This window comes from Protopterus annectens, chromosome 11.part0 (genome assembly GCF_019279795.1).
Source record: "Protopterus annectens isolate FY-2018-M chromosome 11.part0, PAN1.0, whole genome shotgun sequence".
NCBI lineage: Eukaryota > Metazoa > Chordata > Ceratodontiformes > Protopteridae > Protopterus > Protopterus annectens.
Window position 1 is genome coordinate 194,327,436 of NC_056745.1, and position 24,631 is coordinate 194,352,066.

Sequence of the window (24,631 nt, forward strand, 5' to 3'; positions counted from 1 at the left end):
TACCAAAAGATCAGAGACCTCCCAAGTGCAAATTATCTGCACACACCTCAACATGTACAGAAATCACTGCACATAACACACATAAAAGTGTCTTACCAAATAAGCTCCTAAGGCAAAACACCTCAAAACCTAATTTGAGATTTTTTACTGGTTAATTGGGTAATTTGTTTAAAAGCCTTTTCTGATTGTGTGTAGTCATCTAAAGCGGTTTTTAAGTGTATTTTTTACTGTTTGTAGTTGTTTAAAGCTGTTTTAAGTGTATTTTTACTGTTTTTGCCTTATCTTTTAAAAAAAAAATTGTTCCTTGTTTCCCACCTTTCTAAGCTAGTATAGTCCAGTTTTCAGGCTAGTGCTGAATTCAGGGCTGTTACAATTTTCTGAGTTGCCCATACCTTACTTGGATAGAGGGAGGTTTCTCTGTTCACCTGTGAGAGAGGGAGCTTTGAGCAGCCATCTGTCCTTGAAGGAGTGTTTCCAGCCCAGACGTTAACAGTTTGTGGGCCATTTTGGCCTAATTTCTATCTATCTCATTTCCCTGCTGTAAAAAAACGTGTTTGCGTGGTTTTTCACGTCCTGGCAGCGCCAGTTAGCTAGGGCTAAATTTATCCCGGCTCCACCAAGTTTCCTCTTCAGTTTTTCCCTTGAAAGTAGTCAAACTCTCAACCTAAGCACTTAAAAAGCTTCCTACAGTCCAGCACTTGCTCAGACCTAACAGCAAGCACTAATATACCCCAACACTTGATTGCCCAGCAGGGCAAGGCTCATTATTCACCCCTCACCAACCAAGCGACTAAGCAGTTCACCCTACTATTCAGACATGACCAAAGGGCAATTTCAGGTATACTCTCCATTCCAGCTGGTGAATCTGGGTATCCTGAGGCAATGTTACAACTGTCTCATGTACACAGACAACCCTCTCCTCCTACCAAAAAACATTAACATATGCGAGAGATGCAGTTATATAGTTAAATTAGAGGTTAAGCTCTCTCCACCCAAGACTGGAACAAGCAGTCATGAGGAGAAGGTTAACACTTGCACCACACCTCCAGCATCACATAGGCCTACTAAACCAGCACTGGCAAAAAATACACATAAATACACAAAATCATACTCTAAATAAAAACCTGCAAAAGCATCAGAGAGCTCCAAAGCAGACACCCACAAAACCTGCACCTCCTGTCACAAACCAGACAACACATAAATCACAAAATCAGTGTGTCGCACAATCACAGCCCTCAAGGTGCAATAACATACCTAACACACTAGTAATAGGTGACTCAATAATCAGGCACAGTGACGTCCCACTGCTGGACAAGCAGAAGTTTACTGTTAGCTGCCTGTCGGGAGCCAGAATCCACCACATAATACAAGCACTCAGGTCACTCCAGAACAAGTACAAATATGACTCTGTCATTGTTCATGTTGGTGTGAATGACCTGAGATGTACCTCCATGGACTACATGAAAAGTGACATGGAAGAGCTCTCTGATCATGTAACCCAGGCAGGTATGACCCTGACCCTGAGTAGCATCCTGCCCTCACCAAGAATGATACCGCAGTATAAAGAAAAAATTATCAATTTCAACAACTAGCTAAGCTTCTGGTGTCATTCATAGGGGATCCAGTGTCTGTCAGCCTGGGAAAACATGCTCGACAGGCCTCATTGCTTCACAAGAGATGGCTTACACCTGTCACCCCTAGGCTTTTGAATACTGGCCAAGGCTCTTGCTGCCCCCATAGTGCCTTTTTTAGGCAAGGCTCAAAAGTCAAACCCACCTCCGTAAACAGCACAAATAAAAAAATGAGGGTTATGCTACTCAACGCCAGGAGTTTAAATCGCAAAATGCATGCGCTCAAAGCACTCTTCAGTATGGAGAACGTCGACATCTGTGCAGTAACTGCAACCTGGTTCAAGGCTCCACAGAGCACCCCAGCACTACCGGGCTACAACTCATACCACACATTTCGGCCACAGAACATGGACCGAAACACAAAAGAAGGGGGTGTATCCATATTCATCAAGAATACCTACACCTCCAGGTTAGTGGCGCAGCATGATACCTTCAAGATCATCCATGTGCAACTAACATCAGGCAAATCTGCAATGCAAATTGTGGCCTGCTACAGATCACTCTCCATCTCCCAGGACCACCACTCCACCTTTCTGGAGACAATGGAAAATATGAAGGTCCTACCGAACACCCTGATATTGGGCGATTTCAATTACCCTACCATTAACGGGGAAAACTACTCAAGTATAAACTCCCAGGTCCAGCACTTCCTGGAATTTATGAACTCAAATGCCCTGGATCAGCTGGTTAACTCCCCTACCAGAGGTGAAAACATATTGGACCTGGTCATCACCAACATGGGCGACAGGTGTTCCACACCACAGGTCAACCCATCACTGGTTAGATCAGACCATAAACTAATCACTCTGGATGTCCATACCCCACCACCACCCCAACTAAGAAAAGCACTGTAAAAAACTTTTCTAAAGCAAGCTTCACCTTACTTAAGACAGGTGGTAAGTTTCATTGCCCCCACGCTAAAGGATAATGCTGCCCAAGATGCAGAAGCCTTTACAAATGCACTCTATGAGCACCTACAAGGATGCATGGATCGTGCCATCCCTAGCAAAACTAAGACTCACTCCCCTAAGAGAAGGAAACCAGTCTAGTGAACCCTTGCCATAAACAGGCTATACAATAGAAGGAGGAAACTAGTTCAGAAAAAAAGCAAATCCTAAGAAGGAAAGACATCCCTGATCAGTATCAGTAAGAAACTAAGGTCCCTCATAAAATCCTCCAAGGCTAACTTTGAAAGAAAAATAGCCAAGGATTCGAAAGATAACCACAAAGCCTTCTTTAATTATGTCAAGAATCTAAGTGGCAACTTGCAGATATGCTCTGAGCTAGTGCAAAATAGCACAAAATATACTGAACCCACTGATATTGCCAACATCCTGGCAGATAGATTCAGTGCATACTTCACCCTCCTCTCACCCCCAAAAGGGCCCACAACAATACCGGAAAAGTGTAGTATCCCAGAAATCACAGACGCACAGGTGAAAACAGCCCTTTCAAAAACCAAAAGCACAGCGTCAATGGGGCCAGATGGTGTCCCAGGCTGAGTCTTGCACGAACTACAGAACTAACTAACCCCTCCCCACCTAAACACACTGTTCAACCTCAGCTTCCCCACAGGCTACATGCCCATAGAATGGCGCACAACAATGGTTATTCTGCTCCACAAAGGAGGGGCCACAACCGACCCTGGTAACTATAGTAAGCCTGACTAGCCTAGTCTGCAAGGCTATGGAGCACATCATCATGGAACTCATTACCAAAGACATTGGGAACCTCCAAACACTTGTCCTGACCCAGTTTGGCTTTGTTAAGGGCAGATCATGCCTACTAAACCTGGTTGACTTCTTCAAGACAGTCACCAAGGCCATAGATGAGGGGAAGGTAGTTCACACAGCCTACCTTGACCTCGCCAAGGCTTTTGACACCATTATAGAAAAACTCACCAGCCTGAACATAAACTCCTATGTCATAAGATGGGTTGCCAACTGACTTACAGACAGAACTCACACGGTAAGAATAGCGGGCTCCAGGTCCGACTCTAAACCAGTCATAAGTGGTGTCCCACAAGGCTCGGTCCAGGGACTCCTACTGTTCGGCATGTACTTCTCAGTAGTGCAGGCAAACACAGGAGGACTATGGCTAACCAAGTTCGCCAATGACTACAAACTGGGAGCCATAACTGACTTACCAGCTGACACAGACATTCTCCAAAAGGGCCTTACTGAGATGGACACCTGGTGTCAAAGTCATGGTCTCAAGCTAAATGCCAAAAAATGCATAGTCATCCTATTTGGGAAAAACAAAACACCCATGAATTACCACATAGGTAGCAGCTCCCTTAATACAGAAGAGGTAATAAGAGATCTGGGGACCCAGGTAGATAGTAATCTCTCCTTTGACAATCATATTGCCAAGGTAGTTAGGAAATCCTCCTATGTAGCCCATCTAATTACTAAAGAGTTCGCATCTAGAAATAAAGAGGTTATAGTGCCCCTCTACTTGTCACTCATCAGACCCATCATAGAGTACAAAGCCCCGTTTGGGATGTACCTCACAAGACACATACAACAGCTGGAAAGACCACAAAAGTACCTCACCAAGAGGATTACTGATCTCAAACACATGTCCTATGCAGCCCGACTGGAAAAACTCCAGTTGTACTCAGTGGCATATTGCTTACTCAGAGGTGATCTCTGCCTGACTTACAAAGCCATGCCCAACTCAGAATTGATGGACATGCTCCACCTAAAGAAATCCAAGTCACTGGGAGCCACTCGCTCTAGTGAGCTAAACCTCACCACAACAATAAATAGAACATGCTGGAGGGATAGATTCCTGTCACAGAGACTCCCCATGCTTTGGAACAAAATTCCTAACTACATTAGGCAGAGCCCCTCACTAACACTCTTCAAGATAAACCTTGACGAGTGGATGGGTGACAGAAAATACACCCCTGGGATCACTTCATTGGCTCTTCTTGACAGAGGCTTAGTTAATTAATCAATGAGGCGGCGAAAGCTGACACACTCTGAGTAGGCTTATAAATGCCCTTGGGCAGAAAGCCTAGTACCTACCTATGAACCTATGGGAGACTCCATAGTGAGACACACAGATGTCCTCCAAACTAGGCTGGGCAAAGAGAAGGTCACTGTCAGCTGCCTCTCAGGGGCCAGGATCTATCAAATCACACATGCACTCAGGTCACTCAACAAGTACTGTTATGAGTCTGTCATAGTCCATGTTGGTGTGAATGATTTGAGACGTATTTACCTAGACCAGATAGTCAATACATCAACTAGGGGTGCAACCATACTGGATTTGGTTCTCACAAATATGGAAGAGTGCTGCACATACCCTACTGTAATGTCTTCCCTGGTAAGGTCAGACGACAAAATGGTCTCCTTTGACATAAAAATAAAAACTGGACTCACAGCTAAACCTGGAATATTCAGGAGCTACTGTAAGGCTAACATCCTGCTATTAAGTGATAACCTGGCAAAATGTCAAGCCCCTATAAACCCTGAGAACACTCCTGCCTATGCAGAACTGCTCACAGAAACCCTGTACAAGCATGTTAATAGCTGCATAGAGGCAGCTGTACCCACCAGGAAGAAGTAGAGAACTAACTCAAAAAACAAACCACCCTGGTGGAATCACAAAATCAATAAGATGTATAACAGGAGGAAGAAAATCATGGCAAAAATTAGGAGGTGCAGCACCCAGAAAGATAAAAGATAAAAGCACTCGCATCAAACTAAACAAACAACTCAGAGGACAAATAAAGCCTACCAAAGCCACATTTGAGGTAAATTTGGCCTTGCAGGCCAAGGACAACCACAAGGCATTCTTCAGATAAGTCCACAACCTCAAAGGCAATATACAGCTGTGTGCAGAGCTCATTGTAAATGGAGCCACCTATACTGAGCTAGAAGATATAGCAAACCTACTGGCCAATAAATTCAGTTCCAACTTTACCCCTCTCTCCCCCTTAACCTTCCCTAAGGAAATATCATCAAATATAACTCCTTCTGATATCATTAGGGAACAGGACCTTAATGCTCTCTCTAAGGCCAAGAAAACTGCATCAATGGGCCCAGACAATATCTCAGGATGCCTTCTAAGTAGCATGAAACATAACCTATCAGGGCCTCTGGAACTGTTATTTAACTGTAGCCAAACAGGCTTCCTGTCTCATGAAAAGAGAACAGCAACAGTCTTCCCTCTGCACAACGCTGGGCCATCTACAGTCCCATAGGTCTCACTAGTCTTATATGTAAACCCATGGAAATAATCATGGAAATGATCAGTAGTGATATAGTAAACCTCCAGAAACTGGATCCAACTCAGTTTTGTTTTGTGAAGGGCAAGTCATGCTTATTCAACCTGCTGGACTTCTTTGAGAAGTTCTCCAAAGAAATGGATGATGGCAAAATGGTTCACACTGTCTACCTATACCTGGCCAATGCATTTGACACAATACCCCACTCAGGCACTATTGACAAACTCAAGAGGTTATGTAGAAACCCATATGTCACTCGGTGGATAGCTAACTGACTCACAGACAGGACCTAGGAAGTTAGAATTGGGGAGTCCACCTCTACAAAGAGGCTAGTCACAAGTGGAGTCCCACAGGGATCAATCCTTGGACCACTCCTTTTTGGCATTTACTTCTGTGAATTCAAGGCCTATGTCTATGGTGTCTGGCTGACAAAATTTGCAGATGACTGCAAATTAGGAGCTGTCAGTGAATCCTGCACTGACGTAAATGTTCTCCAGGAAGGGCTAACACAGACAAACAACTAGTGTCAGAGCTATGGAGTAAAGCTAAATGCCAAGAAATGCATAATAGTATCCTTTGGGAAGTCATCCATCCCTGGTAACTATCATATTGACAACACTCCCCTTAGAGCTGACCCAGTAGTCAGGGACTTAGGAACACACAGAAAGTAATCTAGCCTTTGTCCATCACATGTCTACAGCAGTGAGGAAATCATTCTCTGTTGCAAAACTTATAAACAAAGGTATGTCATCTAAGTCCAAGGATGTCATCATTCTACTGCATTTGTAATTATTTAGACCTATCATTGAGTACAATGCCCCCTTTGGTATGTACCTAACCAGCCATATCCCACAGTTGGAATGTCTACAAAGACTCCTCACTAAAAGAATACAAGGCATAAGTAAAATGTCCGATGCAGACCACCTTAAGGCCCTATCCCTGTTTTCTGTCTCCTACAGGCTTTTGAGGGGCATACAGGACATTGTCAGACCCCAGTCTGATGGGCCTCCTGCATATCCACAAAACAAACAGCATCAGAATTACCCTTTCTAAAGACTTAAACCTTGCCTGTGATATAAATAGGACCCGCTTGAGAGACAGATATGTATTCCAGAGACTACCCCATCTCTGAAACAGGCTCCCCATCCATGTGAAGCAGAGATGCTGCCTAACCCAATTCAAGTGCATCTTGGACAACTGGATGGGGAACAGGAAATTCATGCCTAGTTTGCCACCTATATCTATAAATGGGCACAGGTGACCTGTAAATGGTTCATCTCTTAGGCCCCTGCTTGTAAAGGTTTCATCTCCCAAGCCCCTGTTTACACTTATCAAGGATAACAGAACTTGTCAGAGATTTGGTATGTATGGCTGGGCTTAAAAAGACTCTTGCGGTTGTTAGCCTATTATACAATGACCCCCCATTAATATTCAAAAATGTGCACGCTGATTGGCAGCGTGCATGTTGTAAATCTGAGTTATAGTTATGGAAAAAGGTCCGGTCACCTGGACTTTTTCCATTACTATAACTCTTTTTTTACAGCAATGGAGAACGCAAGATCTCCATTGCTTCACACTGTCTCGCTATGTTAAAGGAGTTTAACATAGCGAGACAGCTTTAAAAAAAGCAGCAGAGATTCTCCGTTGCTTTTTTTAAAGCTGTTAAACCCATTTAACATAGCGAAACAGTTTGTAAAAAGTAACGGAGATCTTGCTTTCTCCGTTGCTTTTACCCACAGCTCTGATGTACTGCGTGGGCATACACATGCGCAGTACATCAGAACTGCTGCAGAATACCAAACAGCTGTGGAAGGGCAGTAAGGAGGCATTATACAATTCCATTATTTAAGAAAAGTAATTTTTTTTTTCTTACATAATGTCATTGTATAATAGCAATAACCCACTTCTGGGTGTGGGTAATGCTGGATTTACCCACGGTTGGCTTTGTTTGGCCACTCAGGCTTCACTCTCATGACCAAACCACGGCAACCGTGGGTAAATCCAGCATTACCCACACCCAGGCGTGGGTTATTGCTATAGTAAACACCTATGAACCTATATGAAGAGAGACATGATGGACTCTCAAATTATGTGTCCCAGACAAGTATGATCCCAGCCCTAAGCAGCATTCTACCTTCACCTAGGATGATGCCACAATATAAATAAAAAAATATTGACTTCAACAATTGGCTTAGCTTCTGGTGTGAGTCCAGGGGGATCCAGTATTTGTCAGCCTGGGAAAACATGGCTAACTCTGCTTAGCCAGAGATGGTCTGCACCTGTCTCCCCTAGGCTTTTGGATATTGGCTAAGTTGCTTGCTTCCCCCATAGTGCCTTTTTAGGCAGTGTCAAAACAAAAAAAAATTCTGACATAGTAAAATCCACTTGAGACAAACTCAAGGTTCTGCTGCTTAATGCTAGGAATCTATACATGAAACTGTACTCTCTGAAAGCACTCCTCACCTTGGAAGATGCTAATGTCTGTGCAGTCACTGAAATATGGCTTAAGGCCATGGATAGCACCCCAGCTGTGCAAGGCTACCATGCCTGCCACAAGTTCAGACCTCAGAATGAGTGTGAACGAACCAAAGGTGGAGGTGTATCCATCTTCATTAAAGCCAAATATATCTCGAGATTGGTCAAACAGTATGACTCTTTTGAACTACTCCATGCCCAATTAACACTAGGCAAAACACCCTACCACATCATTACTAGCTATAGGTCCCCCTCAATGAACCAAGAAAAGCACAATGCCTACCTGGACTTACTGCAGTCACTTGCCATACAGCCCAACACCTTAGTCACGGGAGATTTCAATTATCCCTCCATCAACTGGGTAACATACACAAGCTCAAACATGCTTGCTCAGAGGTTCTTGGACTTTGTCAATGCAAATTCTCTGGAATAGTCTGCATTCTCACAAGGGGCTGTAAAGTCCTTGACATAGTACTCACCAACATGGGTGGTCACTGCACTGCCCCTTTTTTAATTTCTCCAAATCTTTTGGGGTTCTAATACAATGAGGGGAATGGACCCCATTCCTAAGTCAAAGTATGATAAAAGTTCATGAAATTAGTATGGTTTCACTCTTTGATGTCAGCCACAACTGCTCACAATCTGCATTCAAACTGGAACCTTAGTTTGAGAGACAGCCTTACAGAACTATCTGCAAATATATAGAGCTGAGTATACTTTTCTGCATTATTCTGTATTATAGAGCTAAACTGTTTGCTTAGATATCTGTTGTATATATATATATTTATATATATATAGAGAGAGAGAACAGTATATATTTTTTGGCTTTATAATTTGCACATTTCTCACATCTGTGTTGAAACTTTTTCCCCACCCCCCCCCCCTCATTTCCTGCCTTGTCTTCAGCTATATAATTGAGCTAGTGTTGTGTGTCCTGTTAATTAACAATCTGCATTCAAACTGGAACCTTAGTTTGAGAGACAGCCTTACAGAACTATCTGCAAATATATAGAGCTGAGTATACTTTTCTGCATTATTCTGTATTATAGAGCTAAATTGTTTCCTTAGATATCTGTTGTATATATATATATATATATATATATATATATATAGAGAGAGAGAGAGAGAGAACAGTATATATTTTTTTGGCTTTATAATTTGCACATTTCTCACATCTGTGTTGAAACTTTTTCCCCACCCCCCTCATTTCCTGCCTTGTCTTCAGCTATATAATTGAACTAGTGTTGTGTGTCCTGTTAATTAACAATCTGCATTCAAACTGGAACCTTAGTTTGAGTGACAGCCTTACAGAACTATCTGCAAATATGTAGAGCTGAGTATACTTTTCTGCATTATTCTGTATTATAGATCTAAATTGTTTGCTTAGATATCTGTTGTGTATATATATATATATATATATATATATATATATATATAGAGAGAGAGAGAGAGAGAGAGTGAGGGAGAACAGTATATATTTTTTGGCTTTATAATTTGCACATTCCTAACATCTGTGTTGAAACTTTTTCCCCACCCCCCCCCCTTATTTCCTGCTTTGTCTTCAGCTATATAATTGAGCTAGTGTTGTGTGTCCTGTTAATTAACAATCTGCATTCAAACTGGAACCTTAGTTTGAGAGACAGCCTTACAGAACTATCTGCAAATATATAGAGCTGAGTATACTTTTCTGTGTTATTCTGTATTATAAAGCTAAATTGTTTGCTTAAATATCTGTTGTGTATATATATATATATATATATATATATATATATATATATATAGAGAGAGAGAGAGAGAGAGAACAGTATATATTTTTTGGCTTTATAATTTGCACATTCCTCACATCTGTGTTGAAACTGCCCCCCCCTCCCAGTTCTTGGTTGTAGTTTAAATTTGGTGGCTTTTGCAGTGCCCGCCTCACTGTAGATGTGATCTAAGACACTCCCCCAGGCCCATCTCTTTACCGCATTCTACCTAATTAACCCTTTCTGCACTTGGTTTTAGTCCTTTTTAATTTAATTAATTTTTTTCAAACTGTGTGTGGACTAATATTGCTACATATTCAAGTGTGCCAGCTTGCACTGCATGAGAATTGTATTTACTACTGCTTATGCTACTTTTCTGAAAAAAAAAAAAAAGAATCTGCTTTTACTGTACTTGTGTTTCTTCCTACTTTATTTTGCTTTTGCGTCATCTTAAAAGTACTCAATTGTATTTATTACTGCTTGGTGTAACTCATTCTAAGCCTTTTAGTTTTAACACTTGGGCTTCAGACCAGTTGTTTTACATTGAGAGGGTTTGTGGTCTGCACTGTAGTGGCAGAACAGGTAGCTTACATCCTTCTAATTGTATTTACTACTGCTTTTGCTACTTTTCTGAAAAAAAAATTCATCTGCTTTTACTGTACTTGTATTTCTTCCTACTTTATTTTGCTTTTGTGTCATCTTAAAAGTACTCAATTGTATTTATTACTGCTTGGTGTAACTCATTCTAAGCCTTATAGTTTCAACACTTGGGCTTCAGACCAGTTGTTTTACATTGAGATGGTTTGTGGTCTGCACTGTAGTGGCAGAACAGGTAGCTTACATCCTTCTAAGATGGGAACTGCTGTTTGAGGGCTCAGTGTCTGTTATTCTAAAAGTGTATTAATTCTAGTTTAAGCACTTGAGCTTTCAGGCCAGTTATTTTACATTAAGAGGGTTCGTGGTCTGCACTCTTGTGGGAGGAGAGGCTGGGCTCTGCCCTTCTGAGCTGGGAATTTCTGGTTAAAGGCTTATAGAGCATGATATCTGAACTGCTTCTTACTGAAATTGGTACACCTTGTTTGCTGTAGCATAGACTAGATCCAGGCCTGCTGAATCTAGCTTTGTTTGTATGCTTGTAGTTTGTTTGCTTGTTATTTCCCTGGAACGCTAATTCCACCTAAAACGCAGCTTCTCAGCGCTTCTGTGGATCCCTAGTGATATCTGCATTGCTTACTGTACTTATTTCCTTGTTTCACTTGAAAGTTACTGTTTGTCGTTTTTGCATTTAAGTTACCTGTAACACATTGCACTTAAGTTACCTGGCACTTGCTCACTAAAGCAATTATATAAGTCAGCACTAAAAATTAAAAGCACTATACCTTCACTCCCCATTGGCCCTTGTTTTCAATTATAAAGGAATTCCCAATATTATTCTAGCATGTCCAAAGGTCAGTTGTCAATCTCCTCTCCGGTCCAGCTGGTGAACCTGGGAATCTTGAGGCAATGTTACAACTGCCTCATGTACACAGACAACCCTCTCCTCCTCCCAACAAATTCCAACACATGTGAGAGATGCAACCATATAGCCAAACTGGAGGCTAAGCTCTCTCAACTCAGTACTGGCATAACCAGTCAGGAGGAGAAGGAAACCACACTCACTACAATTCCAGTCTCACATAGACCTACCACCACAGCAAACCAAACACATAATCACACAAAAACATACTCGGAGGCTCTAAATAAAGATCTGCCTAAGCAGCAGAGACCTCCAAAGCAGACACCCAAGCAACCGCTACCCCAAAACAAAACACGTGCAACACATCTCACAAAGCCAGTGTGCCGAACAGTCACAGCCCTTAAGGCTAAACAACACACCTGATACACTTGTAAGAGGTGACTCTATCATCAGGCACACTGACGTCCCGCTCACCAGGCTGAACAAGGAGAAGGTCACGGTGAGCAGCCTGTTGGGCGTTAGGATCCGCCACATAACACAAGCACTCAGGTCACTCCAAGGCAAGTACAAATATGACTCAGTCATTGTCCATGCTGGTGTGAATGACCTGAGATGTACCTCCCTGGGCTACATGAAAAGAGACATAGAGGAGCTCTCTGAGCATGTAGCCCAGGCCTTTATGACCCTGACCTTGAGTAGCATCTTACCCTCACCAAGAATGATGCCACAATACGAAGACAAGATGATCAATTTCAACAATTGGCTTAAGTACTGGTGTCATTCAAAGGGGATCCAATGCTTGTCAGCCTGGGATGATATGCTCGACAAACTACGATGCTTCGCTAGGGACGGCTTGCACCTGTCACCCCTGGGCTTTTGGATATTGGCAAAGGCTCTTGCTACCCCCATAGTGCCTTTTTTAGGCAAGGCTCAAAAGACAAACCCACCTCCATAGGTATCACAAGGGATAAGAAACTAAGAGTAATGCTACTCAATGCCAGAAGTCTAAACCTCAAGATGCATGCACTTGAAACTCTCCTTCGCATGGAGAACATCGATATCTGTGCAGTAACAGAAACCTGGTTCAGGGCTCCCGACAGCACCCCAGCACTACCAGGTTATACCTCATACCATGCTTTTCAGCCCCAAAACTTGGACCCGAACCACAAAAGGAGGGGGAGTATCGATATTCATCAAAGATACCCACACCTCCAGGTTGGTGGCAAAGCAAGAAGCATCAGAGACTATCCATGTGCAACTAACAGTGGGTAAAACTGCCTTCCAGTTTATAGCCTGCTACAGACCACCCTCCCAAACCCAGGAACCCCACTCGGCCTTCCTGAGAACACTGGAAAATATGAAGGTCTCTCCAAACACCATTATATCGGGTGACATCAACTACCCAAACATAGACTGGGAGCATTACTCTAGCTCCAACACCCTAGCCCAAAGGTTCCTAGAATTCATAAACTCAAATGCTATGGAACAACTTGTTACCACTCCCACAAGAGGGGAAAACATACTGGACCTGATCATCACCAACATGGGGACTCTATGCTCCAGACCAGGAGTGTATCCCTCACTGGTAAGATCAGACTACATAAACTGATGTCACTGGATATTCACATCCCAACCCCACCCCCTGCCCAGAAAACCACAGTGAAAAACTTCTCTAAAGCAAATTTCACACTCCTCATAACCGAGGTGGAATCCTTCAAAGCCCCCGGGCCTGTGGAAAATATGTCCCAGACCGCAGAATCCTTTATAAATGCATTCTATGAACACCTTCAGGAATGCATGGATCATGCAATCACAAATAAAACCAAGACCCAATCCTCCAAAGGCAGACGTCCTGTCTGGTGGACCCCAGCCATAAACAAACTATACAATAGAAGGAGGAAGCTACTACATGATAGAGCAGAATCCCAAAAAGGAAAGGCATCTCTGATCAGTATTGGCAAAAAACTAAGGGCACTCATAAAATCGTCTAAGGCCAGCTTCGAGAGAAAAATTGCACAGGACACTAAGGATAATCACAAGGCTTTCTTTAGTTATGTTAGGAACCTGGGTGGGAATTCCCAGATATGCTCAGAATTAGTCCAAAATGACAAAAAATACACCGAACCCACAGACATTGCCAACACCCTAGCTGACAGGTTCAGCGCAAACTCCCCCCCCCCACCAAAAAGGCAAATATCTATCCCAGCAGAGTGCTGCCCCCCTGACATTTCAGATGCTCAGGTAAGAGCCGCCCTCTCCAAAGCAAAAAACACAGCATCAATGGGACCAGACAGTGTCCCGGGCTGCGTCCTACATGAACTCCAAGAAGAGCTAAATCCAAACATAAAACTACTGTTCAATCTCAGCCTTACTCCAGGATATGTACCCAAAGAGAGGCGTACAGCAACAGTGGTCCCTCTCCACAAAGGTGGTGCCTCAACGGACCCTGGAAACTATCGCCCCATAAGCCTGACTAGCTTGGTCTGCAAAGCTATGGAAAGGATCATCATGGACCTCATAAATAAAGATATTGGGGACCTACAGACACTAGATCCTACCCAGTTCGGCTTTGTTAAGGGCAGATCCTGCCTCTTAAACCTGGTCGACTTCTTTGAAACAGTCACCAAGGTCATTGACGAAGGGAAGGTGGTCCACACAGCCTACCTGGACCTCGCAAAAGCCTTCAATACAATACCCCACTCGGGCATTATAGATAAGCTCACCAGCTTAAATATAAACCCCTATGTCACTAGATGGGTTGCAAACTGGCTCAAGGACAGAACCCACATGGTTAGAATTGCTGGAGCCATGTCAGACTCCAAACCAGTTACAAGTGGCGTCCCACAAGGCTCAGTCCTGGGATCTCTCTTGTTCGGTATATATTTCTCGGCGGTACAGGCCAACACAGAAGGAATGTGGCTGACCAAGTTCGCAGATGACTGCAAACTGGGCGCCATAATCGACTCTCCAGCCGACACAAGCATCCTCCAAAAGGGCCTCATAGAAACAGACAACAGGTGCCAGAGCCTTGGCCTCAAGCTAAACACCAAAAAGTGTATAGTCATCCCCTTTGGCAAAAACAAAGTGCCCACAAATTACCACATAGGTGGTAATCCATTAAGTACAGAAGAAGTAATTAGGGACCTGGGGACCCAAGTTGATAGCAATCTCTCATTTGACAACCACATGGCCAAAGTGGTTAGAAAAACATTTTATAATAGCCCACCTAATCATGAAGTGATTCACATCTAGATTAGGGGAGGTCATCATGCCTCTTTACTCATCCCTCATCAGGCCCATAATCAAGTACAATGCCCCTTTTGGGATGTACCTTACCAAACACCTGCAGCAACTGGAAATACCCCAAAAGCACCTCACCAAGAGGATCAAAGGGCTCAAACAGATGCCATATGCTGCCCGGTTAAAGAAACTCCAGCTCTACTCAGTGGCATACCGCCTGCTCAGAGGCGACACTGTGCCTGACGTATAAAGCCATGTCCAACCCGGAATTAAGGGACATGCTGCACCTCAAAAAATCCAAATCCCATCGAGCTACATGCTCAAGAGACTTGAACCTCAGCACTGAAATAAATAGGACATGCTGGAGGGACAGATTCATAACCCAGAGGCTCCTTTCACTCTGGAATAAAATCCCAGTCCAGGTTAGGCAGAGCCCCTCATTGACTCTCTTCAAGAAGAATCTTGATGAGTGGATGGGAGATCATAGGTTTACCCCGGGTATCACTTCTGTGTCACTGTTAGACAGAGGCACAGTATACTAACCTCGAAAAAGGGCATAGCAAAATTAATTTAAAATAGGTGGCGAAAGCCAAACATACTCTGGCTAGGCTTATAAATGCCCTAGGACAGATAGCCTAGTATGAACCTATGAACCTGTATTGTGTCCAATAATGACTCCTTTTGCAATTCGCATAGAGTTACATGTATTGCTAACATATCTAAGTATGACAGTAAATTCTTTTTTATAAGACCCATTTCTTCTAATACTATTAGAACTGCCTGGATATCTTTATTCCACATTGCTCTCATTTCTGCCTGCAAATCCTGATATGTTATGACTTTGTGCCACTCTGTATGCAAGACACTGCAGTTACTGGGTGTGGCAATTTACTTTTGTCTTCTTTTCATGGCCACTATATCCGGCTTTCTAGCATCTATCTTTTGAACTGTTGGTAATGGATGTGATGTAGACCATCATTTTCCATGATGCTTTGTGGCTCATGTTTCCAGTGATTTTCAGCCACTTCAGTACCATAATGTTTGCACAGTCCCCAGTGCAACAGTCTCGCCACATTATTATGCCTTTCAGTATACAGTCCTTCTGCCATTAGTATGTCACAACCAGCAACGAGGTGTGCGACTGTTTCCAATTCTGTTTTACAAAACCTACATTTGCCTGTTTTTCCCACATGTTCAATGGACTTTGTAAACCAACGTGTATGTAGCACACTATCTTGGGCCGCCAATATTAACCTTTAATCTCTTGGTTTGAATTTACCTCTCCTTAACCATTCCTGCATTTGATCCAGATCAACATGAGGTTCTTCCAGAAGTTTTCTGTACTTTCAACTATATTTATGCTTTTTCCACATTTCTTGCCTTTTCATATGGTCCTTCACCTTATATTCTTTCTTTTGTTTTTTGGCACATTCCCTTGCTGCCTGTTTTTTATCTACTGGTTTGATTTTCATTCCCATTTGATGCTGATATGCTTCTGCTAGACTAAGCAGGGAAGTCACCTTGCATTTATTCACCTCATGTTTCAAAACTTTCACTACGTTTGGATCTTGTGAGGTCAGCAGATATGTGTGCAGACCCACACTTGCAGATCTCTACATCTAATCAATTGCAAGGAGGACCATATCTCCTTCAGAACGGGAACATATAATCTTGGTATGCACTGATTTTTACAAATTATTTGGTGAGCATGAAGCATCCTTCTTGTTTTCCTGTCTAATCAATCCAACACATTTTGGGGCCAATCAATCACTCCAAAACTGTAAGTTAGGACAGGAACAGTTGGTTAATAGCTTGAATTTTGTTCCTAGATGTCAATGCTGTTTTCAGGATTAATGTAAGCCTTCTAAAATATTCCTTACCAAGTCTTATTCACATTTGTTTGTTTTATTGCTGATCCTTCATCAATTTCCAAGTATGTATGCACTCCTTGTTACTCAGGTTCTTTTATATCACATTCTTGTCTCAAACTGATGTTTTCTTGATGCAGTTTTCCTGCTTTGAAAGTAGCTTTTGCACATTTATCAAGACTAAATTACATTTTTATTTCATCTGAAAAAGTTTTGACTACTTGCAGTTGTGCTTTCAGTTCATCTGATGAGCTATACAGTTTTAAATCATCGACAAAAAGAAGATGAGAGGTCTTAACACTGTTGTTTCCCAGGGGCCAAATTATAGCCATGGCCTAAGCTGTTACGTAGACAGCTTAATGGGTTAAGGGCAAGACAGAATAGCAGTGGTGACAGAGTTACCCTGGAATATCCCCCATTTAATTTTTATCCCTGGAATAATAATTTGTCCTTTATCATAGCTTAATTGCAAAGTGGTCTGCCACTGTTTCATGGTCACTGTAATGTAGCTGATCAGTGTAGGGTGTATCTTATACATTTTCAAGCATTCTTTTATCCATGAATGTGAGATACTATCAAATGCTTTTTTGTAGTCAGTACATGCCATGTTTAGATTCTTCCCCTTTTTACAGTTCTCCATTATGACTTTAACAATAAATGATCCTTTGTTCGATATGACTTTCTTTTATTGCCCTTTTGTTCTATTGCCATCATTGAGTTTTCTTCTAAATGACTATAAGCTCTGTCAGCATCAATTTCAGTGTATAGTTTATACATCGTTAGAATGCAAGTTATTGGTCTATAATTTTTAGGGTAGCTTGCAGGTTCAGTCTTAAGTAGGAGCATTGTTTTTCCTGTTGTTAGCCAGGTTGATGTCTGTTTGTGGTATGCATATAAATAGCTCTTACTTATGGCTAAATCTTCGTGCAAAGATGTTAATACTTTTAAACAGAAGTCAGGTGCTGCATGTGGGCCTGGGGTTTTCCAATTAGAGGCTTTCCTTAACTTTGTTTCAGTCTCTCTGGATGTTACTTCATCCCATTTCATACCCTGTACCTTTAAACTTCTTACTCTTTCTTTTACTTGGCATGAACCAAGAAAAGCACAATTCCTACCTAGACTTGTTGCAATCACTTGCCACACAGCCGAACACCGTAGTCGTGTGAGATTTCAATTATCCCTCCATCAACTGGGTAACATACACAAGCTCAAACATGCTTGCTCAGAGGTTCCTGGACTTTGTCAATGCAAATTCTCTGGCACAGACAGTCTACATCCACACAAGGGGCTGTAACATCCTTGACATAGTACTCACCAACATGGGTGGTCACTGCAATGCCCCCTGTTTGATGCCCTCCTTAGTAAGGTAGGATCATAAATCACTCTTGTTCTTAGTAACTGTTGGACCATACACCCCCAAAGCAGCAAGAAAAATCTAAGGAACTTCTCCAAAGCAAACTACAACTTACTAAGTGATGTCATAAAACGTTTTATACCCCTTGCAGTCACTGGCAATAATGACTCCTATGCAGAGATGTGCAGAAATGCCCTGCATAATCATCTTAGCAACTGTATAGACTCAGCTGTACCTGACTGGATTAAAACCCGGCCATCCTGAAAAAAAAAACAAGCTGCCTTGGTGGACATCTGGTATAAACAGATTATATAACAAAAGGACAAAACTGATGTCCAACAAGAGGCAACTGCCTCTGCAGAGGAAAAATTCCCTCCACAGATTGAACAAGCAAATCAGAAGTCTTGTAAAGCTAATTATGAAGCTAAAATAGAATCCTTAGCCAAGGATAATCATAAGGCATTTTTAACTACATCCATAATCTAAAAGGAAGTGCCCATCTATGTGCTGAATTAGTCGTAGGTAGTACCACTCACACTATACCAGAGGAAATTGCCAACCTGCTAGCCAACAGATTTGACACAAACTTCACCCCACTATCACCACCAGCCATACCCCAAAACATACCTGACACCAGTTCTCTGCCTAATATCTCTAAAGATCAAGTCGTAGCTGCACTCTCCGAGGCCAAAAACATGGCCTCAATGGGACTAGAAAACATCCCAGGTTGCTTACTAAGCAATCTAAAACAGGAACTAGGGGACCCAGTTGTCATTCTTTTTAACCATAGCCTGAGAAATGGCTTTGGACCAGCAGAATGGAGAACAGTAACAGTAATCCCCTTGCATAAAGGAGGGTTATCAACCGACCCTGTGAACTATAGATCCATAAGTCTAACCAGCCTCATCTGCAAGGCTATGGAAAGGATCATCAGGGGCCTTATCAACAAGGACATGGGTGGCCTATAAACTCTAGACCCAACCCTGTTTGGCTTTGGTAAGGGTAGATTGTGCTTACTGAACCTGGTAGACTTCTACAAGAAACTCACCAAAGCCATGGATGAAGTTAAGACAGTGCATACCAACCTATCTGGACCTAGCCAAAGCCTTTGACACAATCCCCCACTCGGGTATTATTGAAAAACTCTCCCATCTAGGTGTTAACCCTTACAGCACTAGATGATAGCTAATTGGCTCACCAACAGAACACATATTGTCAAAGTAGGTGACTCCACCTCTACCAGTAGACCCGTCATCAGTGGCGTATCGCAAGAATCTGTACGTGGCCCTTTACTATGTGGAATCTATTTCTCAAACGTCCAGGCTAAAGTAGATGGTCTTTGGCTTACTAAGTTCACTGATGACTGTAAACTAGGTGCAATCATTGAGTTCCCCAATGATGTTAACATATAACAGGAGGGTCTAACACAACAAATGACTGGTGCCAAAGTCACAGTCTAAAACTAAATGCAAAAAAGTGCACTATTATCCCATTTGGCAAAGAGGAATTCCCTACTAATTACAACATTGACAGCAGTCCTCTAAGTTCAAACCCAGTGGTGTGAGATCTGGGAACATAGGTCGACAGCAGTCTGAACTTTGACCACCAGGTTTCCACAGTGGTAAGGAAAGCCTTCTACATTGTGCATCTCATAAGTAAAGGCATCCCATCCAGGTCTATAGATGTTATACTCGACCCTAATCAGACCATTAATAAAATACAATGCTCCCTTCAGCATGTATATCACCAGACACCTGCAGCAACTGGAGAGACCACAAAGGTTTCTCACTAAGAAGACACAGGTCCTCCAAACCATAACCTACGTAGATAGACTGAAACCCATGTCACTGTACTCTGTATCATATAGGCTACTGAGAGACAACTTGTGCCTGGTCTACAGGGTTGTCTCTGATGTGGACCTAATGGACATCTGAAAATCAAATGGCACTAGAGCCACTTGCTCTACGGATCTCAACTTCGCCAGTGATATTAACAGAACATACTGGAGTGGCAGGTATGTCTCCCAGAGATTGCAGCTGCTCTGGAATAAACTTCCAATTCATAAGAAGCAGAGCTCCTCAATTAATCTATTCAAGCACAACCTGGACAAATAGATGGGTGACGGCAAATTCACCCCAGGGCTTGCACTCATGTCGTTCAGGGACAGGGGTAGTCAGTGCTGATCTGTAAAGTACTTCCATCTAACCAAGGACAATTGGGGTAACCTAGGATTAACATTGCTAGGCTTGTAAGGGCTCTAGAGCCAATAGCCTAGTAACCTCTTATGATCCTATGAATGACCTGCCAGTTTTAGCCACTGTACCCCTTATAAAAATGAAAGTAACTAAAAACACTGTAACCAAGTTTATACATTAAATTTGTTCTGTCTTACTCCAGAGTTCACTGGATTATATGTTGCTGCATCCCACATTGCTGTCCATCATTGGTTAAATCCCTTTGTGGCACTCTTTGCCCAGAACTCTGAGACTGCATTTGACTCATTTTGCATACCATACAGCACATCAGCAGCATGATATTCAGTATCTGAAACTCAGTGCTATGTGACAACATTCCCATTACATTCTTATCATTAGCACCCTGCCTGCTTTCTCAGTTGCCCGGAAACAGCACCTTTGATTAAATCTCAACAATAACAATCCACCTGAAATTACTTAACATCAGTTCTGCTCACTTTACCAGCTCTATCTTTCGAAATGTTTTATTATTAATTCATTAATGAATATTTGCAAATGCTATAGCTATGCATTGTGTTTGCAAATGCTGTCTTCTTTAACATTTTTCATTCACACATGTTCTTATCTTGTACTGTATGTTTTTATACATTTGTCTTTGGGCTGTAGCTGAACTAGATCAAATATATAGATCAGTCCACCTACCTGGTAAAAATATATATAAATATTCATACATACATACATAAAAACAAGAAAAAAATAAGTAAATAAATAAAATAATAGTTGAAGAAGATTATTTTATTTTTAATAAATAACATGTTAATGAAGATGAGTGCTTTAAGTTACTGCTTTCAAGCAGTACAGGCTATGCAACACACACACACATATATATATATATATATATATATATATATATATATATATATATATATATATATATATATATATATATGTTCCTGCTACTAAATGTAATCAGTTCCAAGGCTACTGCATGTTAGAGAAATGTAATTAATATATATGTATACATCTATATATCTATCAATCTCCCTATTTTTTTGAGGCAGCCATGATCTCAGATGTAGAAGTGACTTTGTTTACTCATTTGATTTAAAAGAAAAACTTGATTTAAAGCTGCAATTTAAACATGTAGATATGATGTCTACCTGAAAAACAACAGCTCAATGACATTATCGTCCAAAACAAGACAGCCAAAGATAGCAACATGAATCAGATTATTTCTGTGGCAACTCTACCATGCCTGCTAAACCCCTAAACAACTCCAAGCAACGCCATTCCTCTTGACAAAGAGGGAGAAAACACTTTTCTGAATTTCAGTGTTAGCCATGTTGATTTGGTTAACAGCTGCATTGTTGAGCAGGCATCCAAATACTTTTGAAAATTACTTTCTCATAAACTGTCATTTTTTTTTAAGTTTGTGGAATTCAGTCCTTTTTAGTACAGCATCTCTCATTCACAACAACAAGCAACCTTTCTAAATGTACCATTGTTTGGCACTAATAACACTTTAAAACCTCTAATTTAGCATCTTGGAGTAGGTGAAAAGCAAGTCACTTTTAGTTTTGACCATTACTGCAAGCTTAGTTAGGATGAGATGGAGACGCTTTATGTTCCTTCTTATAACTGCACCTGCATTACAGTGAATTACTGCAAGATGGTGGTAAAAATGCACATGAAATCAAAAAACACAAGCTGTATTAGCAATGTCTGAGTTTTTAATGACTTTCAGGCAAAAACTTGACAAGAACTTTTAATAAAAAGGTTTAAAAGCATAATTTAGCTATATTAGTATGAAGACAAAAGAAGAGTACACTCATTTTAACATATCTCTCCCAGGTATATGTGTTACATTTCCATAACTACAAATAAATGTGAATCATTACAGAGAAGCCCCTCACCAGCATCGGGGGATTCTTGCTTAGCTCTGATCTCCAGTGGAGTGCCATTATTCTTTCCTGAGGAGGGGGTCTTTGCACCTTGCTGCTTCTCCAGCTCCCCTGCAAAACAAAATGGTTTCCTTTATTTCTGTTTTTTTTTCCCTACTTGAGCTCCTAGTTGGGTACTATATTTTGAGACATCAGTACGAACTATATTATTTATTCTTATTTGCATCCATCTTCTTGCGGAACATACAACTAGATTCATTTAGAAAACTACCCCTGGGGTTATTAAGTATCACATATTCTGAATAAGCACCTTACTAACTGGTCTAGTACTCATTCCACTCAAACTCTCAGCATTAAGGAACCCATGGCACTGACCTTTAAAATTGTGGAACAGGACCTGAAATAGAAAAACTCTGTTTTGTATTGTTCAGAATAGAAGATCTTCAGATGTTATGCCATGCAATAAGGAATCCTTGTTTAATTTTTAGTCAGCTATTTAATAATGTGAAAAAAAGCACTGAATCCTGGAGAAACAAAGTTAAATCAGATATAAAAAAAATCATAAAGCTGTACGTAAATCATGGCATTTGTGTCTCCAGCAGTATCTCATAGTTCAGAATGAAATTCTTTGATAACTCATTTTTAAAATTATTTTCTGAAGAAGAAGAGGCAGAGACGAATGGCCACAACTGCTCTGCTTTTGAAATAGTATTATGCAGATTTCAAACTTACTGGACTGAGTTTTCTTCACAAAGAAAACTATAAATACTACATGAAAATCAGAAACCATATCCCGGGCTTCTGAACAATATCAATGTTGTCCAGCTTGTATAAAATCTTCACATTCATTTTAATTCTGTCTGGTTTTGGTTGAGATGAACCAGACAACCATTTTAATGTGATGTTTCACAGGCAAGCCATATATCTTACAGTTTGCTTCATTTGATAACAGCTTATCCTAGACTATCGTTCACACAGGTGATTTTCAAAGTTGTGTGATCTGTGTTGTTAATGTCAGAACTTCTTTTAGCAGCACAGTTTTACCTGATTTATTTAATTATAAATAAATTATTACCTCAAACCATTGCTTAGCACTTTTCACATTTATTAAATGATTTTGCTTATCTTTTAACATTTTGTCAGCTGATAACCAAGGATATTTGTATTAGCGTCTTCGTATCATTTAAATGACAAAATACTATATGTTAACAACAAACACTCTTCAGAAAAATAAGCTTAGTAAACACATCATAGTATAACCTACAAGTCATAGAAATTAAAGCTGGCACGGTGAGCTCTGTGGTTAATGAAATGGGTCATTGTTAACAGGACAAAAATTCTATGTACAACGTTTCTATAAACTTCATTAAAATGAAAATATTCATATAATTGCAATAAGGAAACAGCCCTTTCTGCTGAAGATTCCAAAAACATCCACTTTACAACATAGCAGGTTTCAGGGTTAAATGCATATAATTTACATGCATGGCTAGAGCAAATCCCACATTAGTGTACAGGTGCACAATCCAAGCTCATAAGGAAAAGTGCTTCTTGCTTGCTTGTTTTCTTATAGGGAGAACAAGTGTCACATAATAATGTTCACTGAACCATAACCAAAAGAAACATGCCTCATTGAATTGTACTACTGCAGCTGCTAAAATGATCCATAAATTACAGAGATATGACAGCTTTTTCATAATACTGGATTTGTTCTTATTTATTTTAATTTTTACTCTGGCTACTGAACATGAAAGGTGAGGGCCTTCTCTCATAAATGTGGGAGCACTGTATTCCTACAAAATTACTATACTTAGAAACAAGTATGCCAAGCAACAGGTAATGTTTTAAAACCTGTTTTGTACAGAAAAGGACAAACTAGTTTAGAGCATTTTCGTAATACACTGAAGCCTACAAAGTAAGTGATCTAGGCATCATAGCCTAAGTGTATCAAGGGATTAAGGACTAGATCTAAAGACTGAACAAGATGGTATCACATGACAGTGCCATTTACGACAGCAAACACTTGCCTGCACAGTCAGGGTGGTTGAACCTATTCAGCGGAATCATGGAAGTCAAGTAACCACTGATTTAAACAAGGAAGAGAAACAAAGAACAATGATATTGTTTGGAAGGAAGAAATTGTCTATCTATATATATGTGTGTGTGTGTGTGTGTGTGTGTGTGTGTGTGTGTGTGTGTGTGTGTGTGCGTGTTTGTGTGCGTGTGGGCGTTTCTGTCTGTGTATGCATAAATATTTTGTTGCAGTCTATAATCGATGCTTGTAAGAGAGAACACTCTTAGAGATTTATTTTTAGCATTCCAGCAGCTCTGTGGTGCGAGATCATGGTACAGTGGGGGTTAAGGAATTTGTCATTACCTCACTGTTGGTGATCTCATAGTTATTATATAAAATTTGCAAGTGGCTGGAAAGGGAAGAGAGTTCTCTCCCCAGCCACAAATAATAGATTTTTTGTCCTTTTATGTTTTTCAGTCTAATATGTTTGCTCTTTTTGCATTTGCTCATTTGAC

At 41.1% G+C, this 24,631-nt stretch overlaps 1 protein-coding gene across 3 annotated transcripts in view; it reads right to left on the reverse strand.

Annotated features, from left to right (window-relative positions):
- IQSEC3 (IQ motif and Sec7 domain ArfGEF 3) overlaps positions 1-24,631 on the reverse strand; it is a 3,183,686-nt gene that overhangs the window by 215,191 nt on the left and 2,943,864 nt on the right. For 2 of the 3 annotated variants that reach the window (XM_044087612.1, XM_044087613.1), the window contains one exon: positions 21,910-22,213. In XM_044087612.1, coding sequence (XP_043943547.1) covers positions 22,062-22,213 — 152 coding nt within the window. In that variant the 3' untranslated portion in view covers positions 21,910-22,061. Of the gene's footprint in view, positions 1-21,909; positions 22,214-24,631 lie in introns of those variants that run through there. The other variant, XM_044087614.1, reaches the window with a different exon arrangement.